Source organism: Sus scrofa, chromosome 9, assembly GCF_054392235.1.
Source record: "Sus scrofa isolate SSC_HxYL_T2T_F1_AM1 chromosome 9, Sscrofa_HxYL_maternal_Yorkshire_Landrace_v2.0, whole genome shotgun sequence".
NCBI classification, from domain to species: Eukaryota; Metazoa; Chordata; class Mammalia; order Artiodactyla; family Suidae; genus Sus; species Sus scrofa.
The window spans coordinates 125,550,978-125,562,489 of NC_139391.1; the positions used below are offsets into that span (position 1 = coordinate 125,550,978).

Sequence of the window (11,512 nt, forward strand, 5' to 3'; positions counted from 1 at the left end):
AGGCTAGAAGACTCTGCAGATGTTAGAATGGACTGGCGTGAAGATGAGAGGATATAAAGATGTTTCGGAGGTCGTTCTAAGTAAAATAAGCCGAACACAAAGTTTGTTTATAAACACTGTGATTAGAACTAATTTTTAAAATGTGTATTCCTCTGGCTAACGGTTGGAAAGAGACCCAGAGAAGTGAAAACAATTGTGTAAGAGGAGTAGATAAGCTAATGCATTGGACCGTTTTTAAATTCTTTCAACGTGACTGTAGTTATGTTGATAATAAAAATCACACGAAATCACAGTGTCAGTCCGCTGCCCGCTTCCCAAGGAAGTTCATGACCAGCTGATCACAGCCTGTGGTTATGTCTCCCTCGGTATGTCTTTGGATCTGGAAGCCGTCTCTTGGGAAGGAGACCTTTTGAATTGAAGAGGAGACTCTTGGGTAGGGCAGAGTGGAGCAGGATCCCTGCTGCCCAGCCCATGGTATGTGTCCTCACAGGGCTGGAGAATTCTGGGGCTCTGCTGGCCATAGAGACCACCTCACTTTTCTGGGCTCCTCCCATGTGCCAGGTACCCTCCCGTGTGCCAGGGTCAAAAGTAAAATGAGAAATGGCACCATGGGGGCGGCAGACAGACCAGGCTCAGTCTGGACTACGGTGTGGGTTGCAAGGTTAAGAAGCGAGTCCCCGAGATCCCAAGTGACGAGGAGGATTTTGTCAGATGAAGAACTCAGAGCTGACTGCAGTGAACGGGGTGGGGCCCGTTCTGGGAGACAGGAGGCTGCAGGAGAGAAAGCATGGACTTTACACCCTGAGTTTAGATCCCAGCTCCATCACTTACTACCCAGGTAATCTGGAGCCAGCATTTAACCTGCCAAGCCTTAGTTTTCTTGTCTGTGCAATGGGCATTCATGATCCCTTCAGGAGTGTTCACTCTTCTGAGTATTGAGAGAAGCCAAAGCCATGAAAGATTGAGCCAGAATATTAACTCAAGTAATCAGTGTAGGAGCGTGGGCTTCAATGCCTTCTTTGATATGGCCATTGGTTAACATTTGTGGCCTAAGGGCTCCAGGGAGTAGCATCCCCACAGGCCTTGTTTACTATAGAGAGTGTACCTACACCCAGATGGACATTAATCCCTAATCCCTGGTGACTCAGTTTACTGGAAGGGAAAAAAGGGCAAAGAAACCATGAGAACACCCCTAAAACCCCTATTGCACAAGGACTGATATTGAGCAAGGCCAATGGGAGAAAACCACATCTTTGTGGACCCCATGTTGGTACCCCCCATCTTTAATGGATAAAAACCCCTATAGGACAATAGGGAGTGGGGGCGGTGGCGGGGGCTCTTCTCCCCACCTCCCAGCAGCCCTGGGAGCTGTTTGCTTTCCTGTAATAAAGACTTCGCTGGAGTTCCCATCATGGCTCAGCGGTTAACAGATCCGACTAGGAACCATGAGCTGGCGGGTTCGATCCCTGGCCTTGCTCAGTGGGTTAATGATCCAGCGTTGCCGTGAGCTGCGGTGTAGGTCACAGACGTGACTCAGATCCCACGTTGCTGTGGCTGTGGGGTAGGCTGGAGGCTACAGCTCCGATTAGACCCTAACCTGGGAACCTCCATATGCCGCAGGAGCGGCCCTAGAAAAGGCAAAAAGACAAACAACAACAACAACAACAAAAAGACTTTGCTTGCTTGCTGCCTGTGTGTTGGCGGAGTTCATTCTTTGACTGCGTGAACAAGAACTTGGATTCCGGTCAAGTACAGTGCCTCTGATGCCGGAAAGATGGTCCAGGTTCTTGTTCACGGCAGTCAAAGAATGAACTCCATGAACACACAGGCAGCAAGCAAGCAAAGTTTTTATTAAAGGAAAGCAGACAGCTCCCAGGGTTACTGGGAGCGGGGAGAAGAGCCCCCTTTTCTCTATTGTCCTATAGGGGCTTTTATTCCTTAAAGTTGGGGGGGGTACCTACATGGGGTCCAGAGAGATGTGGTCTTCCCCCATTGGTCGTATTCAGTTACCCATATCAGTCCTTGTCCAATAGGGTTCCAGGGATGGAAATGTCCCTTAAGTCTCATAGTTTCTTTGTCCTTTTCGTCCCGTGAACTGAGTCACAGGGAGTCAGGGATTAATGTCCATCTGGGCATAGGTACACTCCCTATAGTAAACAAGGCCTGTGGGGATGCTACTCCCTGGAGCCAGTAAGCCACAAATGTTAATCAATGGCCTTATCAAAGAAAGCATCCAAGCCCACGCTCCTCCACTGACGACCTGAGTTCATATTCTGCCTCACCTTCACATGGGAGGCATTTAATAAACATTGCTCTCCAACATTTATTACTGATGGAGCTGGAGGGGAACCCAGGGCAGTCTGTCTCCAAACCCATGATGCTCCCATGGAACCACCCGACGCGAGAGACAGAAGCAGTACTATGAGTCAGGCAAAGAGGCATGGAAATCCAGGCAGTTTCCAGGCAGGGTGTGTGCAGTCCAGATAATCCCTCTGGGTAGGACTCTTTCTTCTAGATTTGCTTGGGCCTTATTCTCACCATCAGTCTCAGCATCACAAGAACTCGATCTGTTCCCACTGAGTTGGGTGATGTCTCTCCAAAGGACTTTGCCCTTCGGCCGTGACAAAGTTCAGGGAAGGGCTGTGGAGGCCCCCATGCAAGCTCTGATCCAAGTGAAGGCTGATCTTGCAACCTCTTGACCAGCTGTTGCCAAACAACACCTCACCTGTGAAACAATGGCTAGAGGGCATCTCCATGAGTACCTGCTGCCCTGTGGGATAGGAAGGGCATTGGATTAGGATGCAGGACCTTGAAGCTGGGTTCACAGCTGGTCACACTTTGGATTGCATGTCCTCAGGCAGTTACCTCGACCTTTCCAGGCTACAGATTCTTCTTGGGCTCAATGAGGACTTGGGGTTTCATCAGAGGCTGTCAGCACATACATTGCTACCACCTGGAGACCTGTCCAAACCAAATGAACAAGGAGTTAAGGATCCGGAGCTGTCACTGCAGCAGCTTGGGTTGCCAGTGTGGCACTCTTTTGATCCCTGGCTTGGGAACTTTCCCATACCTCAGGCACCACCAAAAAAAGAAGGGAAAAAAAAAAAAAGATACTGAAGGAGTCTAACTTTATTGGTTTGAGGTAAGGCTGGAGGAAGGGGATTTTTTTTTTTTTTTTTGGTAAGTTCCCTAAATCACCTTTTTTTCAAACTTGGCCATGCTCAAGAGTCCTCTGGGGGCCTTATTTGTTTGTTGGTTGAAGTACAGTTGATTTACAATAGTGTATCAGTTTCAAATGTACAGTCTAGTGATTTGGTATTTTTGTAGATTATACTCCATTATATGTTATTACAAGATGAGGGGTTTTTTTTAAACAAGATAATGAGTGTAATTTTTTAAAAGAAGACAATTTCCTGTTCTGTACATTATCTCCTTGTTCCTTACCGATTTTATCCATACGTAGCTTGTATCTGTTGATCCCATCTTCTGATTCGTCCCTCTGCACACCCTTCACCCCTTTGGTAACCACAAGTTTGTTTTCTATGTCTGTGAATGTTTCTGTTTTGTGTATACATTCATTTGTATTACGTTTTCAGATTCCACATATACATGATATCATACAGGTCTTCCTCTGATGCCTAGGTTCCACCTCCAGCAATTCTGACCCAGTCGCGATGGGGTGACGCCTGCGCAGTGCGGGGTTTCCAAGCTCCGCAGGTGATCCTACTGTGCAGCGAAAACACATCTCACCTGGAGGCCTCGCCGCAGGAGGCTGGCATCACCATGGCTGGCGCTGCTTTCTCGGCTTTGTCCGACGTTCCATCCTGCTCAGAAAGAAGCACCTCCAGAGCCCAGTAGAACCAGGACCAGGAGTGGCCAGCGATGCCCAGCCCGGATGTAGAGTGGAGGCCCCTGTGACAGGCAGACAAGCCGTGGCTGCAGGGATGGCATTGGGCGCCTTCTGCCAGCCCGGCCCAGGCAAGGTGAGTGACGGGGGACTGTGTGGCTGCGGCCATCCCTTGGCCTTCCCCAGAGGTGCACAAAGCCATCCTCTCCTTGGGACAGCCACCCCAAGCCCTGCCTCTACCCTTTTCTCCCTTTAGGGTTCGTTCCCCACCCCCAGGAGGGATCCTGGGACACCCAGCACCAAAATCCTGGGACCGACATATACTGCTGGCAACCAGGAGCACTCAAGACAGGAAGGTAAGCCAGCAAGGGACATCTGTGTTCCTCTGTAGGAAAAAAATTGGGAAGGAATTTCCTTGTGACGCAGTGGGTTAAGAATCCAGTGTTGTCACTGCAGCGGCTCAGGTTGCTGCTGTGGTACGGGTTCGATCCCTGGCCCGGGAACTTTTGCATGCCACAGGCACTGCCAAAAATGAAAAAACATTGGGCGAAATGAAAAGTGTTCCCAACTTTTATCATCCTTGGGCTCAGCAAGGCTCTTGAACATCAAGACTGGAGCATCGAGTGAGATGAGGCGTCAACTCTGTAACAGCCACCTGCAGCTGTTAGCACTTCACAACTGGAACATGGGTTTGCTGGTGTTTTCTTAGGAGATGCACAGCTAGCCTGTGAGAAGGTGTCATGATTTTCCCCATGTCACAAATGCGTAAATGGGGGGTCAGAGACCTTAGGTGATTAGCCCTGGGTTGCACAGCTAGGACAAAGAATAAGAATCTAAATGTTTTGGCTCCAAAATACTGGCTATATCGAGCTGCTGACAGCCTTTTAAAACTATGAAGTGTTACACAAACGTCAGGCATTAATAATTATTATCACTTCCACCATGTGGAGCTTGGCTCGAAGCCCCAGGACAGCCGGCCCTTGAGCCCTGCGGCACAGCACACACTCCCCGTTCCATTTGCCTGTCTCAAGTTGACCCCCAGTGAAGAACTGCGTTTAGGGAGGGTAGAACTATCTTGAGACTCTCCTGGCCAAGGCTCCGGGCTCCCCACAAAATGCGAATCCCTGTGCGGTTTCACATAAGTCTTTGTGCGGTCTGGCTGTTTAGACGCCAAGCCTGTAAAGAGACAGTGAGGTCCTGCAAAGCTGCCCCACTGCTCCAAAAGCAATTCTCTGGGAGTGGGGCACACATGGAATAGATAAGGACAGCCTGTCTGATGTGGTGTGAGGCTGGGGGCGGGGGGGGGGGGCGCGCGGGGGGGGGGTTGTGACCAGCCCTGGGGGATGCGCCTGTAGGCATCTCAGTGTCTCAAAGCCATCCAGGCTTCTCAAGGCATCGCCTCCTGTTTTCCCCAAGGTTTGCTTTTGCTGAAACATGAATTCCCACCTCTTCAGGGTTGCAAAAGGTGGAGTAATGCAGAAGAAAGGGCAGAGAAAGTGGGGGAAGGTTCTGAGGTTGCAGGAAGTCAAATACTCCCGAGGAAACATTTCAATGTATAAAAGGCTGAGAAACATATGGATTGAATTTTCCCAAAGAGTACACAAAGAATTTAAAAATTAAAGGGGAAGGGTGGGGGTTGGATTTTTTTTTTTTCCAGATGATTGGGTGTTTGTTCCCCCAAAGCATATTTTGGGGAATTTTACTGGCAGCCAAACCACTTAAAACATCCTGAGATATTAACCAGACCCAGAGTCATCCTAGTGACCTGGCACCCAGCTCGGCAGGTTAGCAAGCTGTCTGCCCCTCCCTGTTTCTGAGCACACGCTTTCCTGCCTTGCTCCACACCCAGAGGCTGCAGAGAGAGAAGGAGATGATGATTTCACGTATTCCCACTGCCAGCTGGCTCGCTTTAACTGCATTCTGCAGAGGCTGGGGTCCATCCACGCTGAGCTCCAGAGTGGTGACTAATCAAAGTCAAGGGTAACCACGGGTCTGTCCTGAACCTATGCACGCTGCTCCAGTTACCTCCTCTGACCAGTGGGAATAATAACAGCACTTATCTCAGAGTTCCCATCGTGGCTCAGTGGTAAGGAACCCAACTAGTATCCACAAGGATGCGGGTTCTATCCCTGGCCTCCCTCAGAGGATTAAAGGATCCGGCGTTGCCGTGAGCTGTGGCATAGGTCGTAGATGCGGCTCAGATCTGGCCTGGCTGTGGCTGTGGTGTAGGCTGGAAGCTGTAGCTCTGATTCAACCCCTAGCCTGGGAACTTCCGCATGCCGCAGGTGTGGCCCTAAAAAGACCAAAAAAAAAAAAAAAGTAGCACTTATATTTCATTATTGAGAATGAAATGGATACATACATGTAAAATGCTTAGATCTGTGCCTTGCAAACTTTAAATGTTTGCACTAAAAAAAAAAAAAAAAAAAAAAAAAACCTGGGAGTTCCCATTGTGGCGCAGTGGTTAACGAATCTGACTAAGAACGATAGGGTTGTGGGTTCAATCCTTGGCCTTGCTCAGTGGGTTAAGGATCCGGCGTTGCCGTGAGCTGTGGTGTGGGTTGCAGACTCGGCTCGGATTCTGCATTGCTATGGCTCTGGTGTAGGCTGGCAGCTACAGCTCTGATTTGACCCCTAGCCTGGGAACCTCCATATGCCATGGGAAGCAGCCCTAGAAAAGGTAAAAAGACCAAAAAAAAAAAAAAAAAAAAAAACCTGTTACATTTAGTATTATTATTATTTCTATCTATCAATACCTCGAGTGGAGTTCTTTAACTCAGGACTTTATGAAGACACCCAAAATGTTCATTGACAATTTATTTATTCATTCAATATGTATTGAGGGCCTCCTGTACCAGTCAGGATCAGCTAGGTGATTCTGCAGTAACAAACATCCCCCTTATCTCAACGACTCCAAACAGCAAGGTGTCTTTTGTATCAATGCTACTGTGCACCTCACATTGCAGGGGCTCAGCTCCACCCAGACCTAAGCGATGAGGGCAAACAAGCAGGATGAAGGGGGCAGGCCGCACGCTGGCTCTTAAATGTCCCTTCTGGAAGTTGCACACGTCGCTTTTACTCACTTTTGTTTCAGAAGCCAAAGCAAATCCAGTGGCCATTCCAGGGGAGTAGGGATTTCTGTCCTGTGCCAGAAGGTGCAGAACAGGCAGTGGCAGCCAAGATTCCTAAGGAGTCCTGTGTGCCGGCTGCTGCTCTAGAGGGGCATACATCAGTGAGCAAAAGAGACCGGAACCCCTGCCCTTAGACAGCTTACCTTCTAGTGAAGAGAGAAAAACAATAAACACAATAAACCCAGGGCCGCAATTTTAAGTAGGATAGTCAGGGCAGGCCTCATTGAGAGGATGATACTTGAGCAAGCATTTGAGATGAGGAAGTGAGCCACATGGGCATCTGGAAAAAGAGTGTTTGTAAGTGGAGGGGACAGGCCGTGCCAATCCCAAAGCCCACGTGTTTCAGGAAGAGCCAGAAGGCCCCTGGGGCCTGGGTGGAATGAGCCAGGGGAGGGCAGGAGGGGCTGAGCCAGGATGCAGGAAGCTGAGGCCAGACCCCAGAGGGCTTCCTATGGAAGGGATGCCAGAAACATGTTCCTGGAATCCAGGTTCTTATTCATGGAGCCCAAGAATGAACTTCGCAAAGCGAAGTCTTTATTACAGAAAAGCAAATAGCTCCCAGGACAGCTGGGAGTAGGGAGAAGAGTCTTCTTCTCTATTGTCCTATAGGTGTTTTTTACCTTAAAGATGGGGGTTACCAACGTGGGGTCCAAAAAGATGTGACTTTCTCCCATTGGCCTTGCCCAATTAGCTTGTCCAGTAGGGGTCTTAGGGGTGGAAATGTCCCATAAGTCTCATAGTTTCTTTGCCATTTGCTTCCGGTAAACGGAGTCACAGGGAATTAGGGATTAATGTCCATCTGGGTGTAGGTACACTCCCTATAGTAAACAAGGCCTGTGGGGATGCTACTCCCTGGAGCCCGGTAAGCCACAAATGTTAATCAATGGCCATATCAAAGAAGGCATCCAAGCCCACGCTCCTCCACTGACTGACCTGAGTTAATATTCTGGCTCAGAAGGATCACTGGAAAGTTCTGACTTAAGACTGAAGAGGGAGTTCCCGTCGTGGTGCAGTGGTTAACGAATCCGACTAGGAACCATGAGGTTGCGGGTTCGGTCCCTGCCCTTGCTCAGTGGGTTAACGATCCAGTGTTGCCGTGAGCTGTGGTGTAGGTTGCAGACGTGGCTCGGATCCCGCGTTGCTGTGGCTCTGGCGTAGGCCGGTGGCTACAGCTCCAATTCGACCCCTAGCCTGGGAACCTCCATATGCCGCAGAAGCGGCGCAAAGAAATGGCAAAAAGACAAAAAAAAAAAAAAAAAAAAAAGACTGAAGAGGATAACTGCATGCCATGTGGAGGGTAAACTGCAGGGAAACAGGGAGACTGGCGAGGAGAGAAATGACGGCTCAAGCTGCCCTCTAGACAAGAATGCTCATGACCTGCTGTTTCTGAGCAAGTGTGTTTGTCCCCCCCTGAAATGGCTGACCCTTGGTCCGCCTTGCTGGTCTCTCCAAACCTGGCCCTCTGTGGCCATAATCTTGGGCCAGTGGGCTCAGGTTCCTTCTGCAGTGGGCACAGGGGGTGGGAAGCATTGTTAGTTTAAAGCATTTTGGAAAAAAGTATGGCTTGCTGTTGCTCTCACTTGATTTAAAGTAGGTTCCACACCCTGGAAAAAAAGTCTCCACTCCCTCCTGGCATAACCTCCTCAGCAACAGAGCACAAGACCTAAGTACCTGAATATGTCAGTTGAAGTCTGCCCTGATCCCTGCCCAACTCACCTTGAACCAGCTACAGACCCACCGATATTAGTCAATGTGGACTGCTGTAACAGACCACAGTCTGAAACAACAAAGGTTTTATTTTCTTATAGTTCAGTAGACAAAGTCAGAGATCAATGTGTCAGCAGGTCGGATTGTGCTGAGACTCCTCCTCCTTGCTTAGGGTTGGCCACCCTCTCACCGTGTCCTCTGTGGCAAAGAGAATGCTCTGGAGTCTCTTCCTATAAGGGCACTAATCCCATCATGAGGGCCCCACCCTCATGATTTCATCTAAATCTAACTATCTTCCAAAGGACGTCCTCCCATCCCCAAATACCATCACACTGGCAGCTAGGGCTTCCAGGGCTAGGGCTTCCACGTAGGAATTTGATGGGGGCAGAGCTGGGAGGAGACACAGACTCTCAGTCCATGATACCACCCAATCAGGTGTTATGGACTGAGCTTCTGGATGATCATATTTAGTGAGAGTCCATGTTTCAATCCAGAGTGTATTATCTCACTGATCTTCCAGTCTGCAGGATCTATCACTATTAAGGAGAGACCATTTCTTCTTCTAAAGGCTTACAAATCATTATATTTAATCATCTTTTCAAAACTTTAGCCAAGTTTCAGGTAGGTTAGTTTTGGAATCTACCTCTTTTTTTCCATGTTTAACAAATTGGTTCACCATCTACATGCCTCCTGTTATCACCTGCCTTTTCCAGGACTCCTCAAAGAGGATGGGGCAGAGTTTGGGGGTTTTCTTTGCAGGTTCTGTCCATGCTCTGAGATGTATCTGAACCAAGTTAAAGGTGACAGGAACCCCCTGCCTTGTGTAACTGGACAATTTCCTAGTAAGTTCTCCTTTCAAGATTGGTGAAGGTAGCTGGGTCCTTATGAATCCCACCTATGGGGGAGTTTTGTACAATGAAGCAAAAAATAGGAATACTCATTTGGCTGTCTATTTCTGGAACTGGTTGAAGAGATTATGTCAAACATTTTTAATGGCAGTTGGAGGGGTAGCGGACAGAATTCTCTGAAACAAACAAACAAAAATGTCATCCATCAAGGTAAGAAGGAGCAGAACTGGGCAGTGCTAAAGAAGTGATAACTCCTGGGTCCTTGGCTGCCTGTTACCCTTGGAGAGGCTAGGACACAGGTACCAGGGTGCCCCATCTCATCAAAGATTTCCACACCCCACATGTGGCATCAAAACAGAGAAAACTTTCAAGGGATCACTTTGCATTCTGACAAAGAGGATATCAGCCCCAACCATCTTGGCCTTGAGCTGTGTGACCTTGGGCAAGCTCCTCAGTCTCTCTGGGCTTCAGTTTCTTCATCTGTAAAATGGAGATGTTAGTACTGTTTGTCGTAAGAGGTTATGAGGACTGAATGCGTTCATGTGGGTAAATACTTAGAGCAGTACCTGGCAGGTGGAATCTGGGGATGATGATAATTAATTGTTCAGAGGTGCAGCCCTCAAATTCTGGGGAAAGGAGGGGGCTTGGGAATAATTTAAATTGAGTTTCCTGCCAAGATGGCAGGATAGGACCTTGTCAACTTGCAATAAATAGAGAAACGTGACCTTTCTCACAGACTGGAATTTGCGAACCAAGACTCACACCTGCCACCCTATCTCACCCAGATCGTGTTGTGATTTTCCTCTTTTCTTTTCTTTTTTTTTTTTTTAGGGCCGTTCCCAAGGCATAAGGAAGTTCCCAGGCCAGGGACTGAATCAGAACTACAGCTGCCGGCCTACACCACAGCCACAGCAACCCTGGATTCCCTGACCCACTGAGCGAGGCCGGGAATCAAACCCGTATCCTCATCAATACTCGTTGGATTCGTTTCCACGGCACCACAATGGGAACTCCTGCAATTTCCTCTTAAAATGGTTTGTTTTCCCCTTTAGGAGCAGATAGCACCTGAGTGGACTCTGACACCCACTAACATGTACGGCCAAGCAGTGAGTCTATCAGTTTCCTATTAATCGTTCTTATTCTAAACAAACACCATGAAAATAACTGTATTAGGCAGAATGGCCCCCCACAAAGATACCCACATCCTAACTCTCAGAATCTGTGAATGTGTTATGTTACTTAGCAAAGAGGATATAGATGAAGTTAAGAAATGGAAGGTTGCAGATAGAATTAAGGTTATTAGTCAGCGGACCTTAAAATAAGATTATCCTGGACTATCCTGGTGGGTCAAGGAAGTCACAAGGGTCCTTAAAAGTGGAAGAGGGAGGCTGTAGAGGGAGACAGAGGAGATGGCAGCATGGGACAGCATGGCCCAGTGTTACTGGTTTTGAAGATGGAGGAAGGGACCACCAGCCAAGGAATTTCTAGAAGCTAGAAAAGGCAAGAAAACTGATTCTCCCCTAGTCCCTCCAGAAGGAATACAGTCTTGCCAACACCTTTGCTTGAGCCTCATGTTAGTAACACTTCTGATCTCCAGCATTGTAAGATTATGAATCTGTGTTGGCTTAAGTCACTAAAATCGTGGTAATTTGTCACAGCAGCAATAGGACACATATATACAAACAAACAACAACCATAAACTACAAACAACCCCCCCCAAAAAAAAACCCTTGTTTTTGCAAAGCTCAGCTTTAGCTTTCCTGGCACTATTCAGAAAATATTCTTGCTCTTCCGTTGCGTTTGCCCTTGCTTCCCTGGCACTCATCCAGGACTGATGTGCGTTCTGCCACGTGAAAAGCTTCTTTGCGAGAACCCTGCTCTAGTTATTTAGACAGGTTCCCTCTTCTTCACCGAGGTGCCTCCTGGTTATACTCCCAGAGCTTTCTTTTCTAGAGCCTCCTGTCCATCTCGCACCGAAT

At 48.3% G+C, this 11,512-nt stretch overlaps 1 protein-coding gene across 1 annotated transcript; it reads left to right on the forward strand.

Moving 5' to 3' along the window:
• Window positions 1-608: 608 nt before the first annotated feature.
• LOC146400159 (uncharacterized) lies at window positions 609-10,639 on the forward strand. The gene is made up of 4 exons (XM_084978606.1): window positions 609-838; window positions 3,695-3,983; window positions 4,104-4,203; window positions 10,586-10,639. Exons 1-4 carry the CDS (start codon window positions 609-611, stop codon window positions 10,600-10,602), a joined length of 636 nt encoding a protein of 211 aa, XP_084834732.1. The 3' UTR covers window positions 10,603-10,639.
• The last annotated feature ends 873 nt before the right edge of the window (window positions 10,640-11,512 follow it).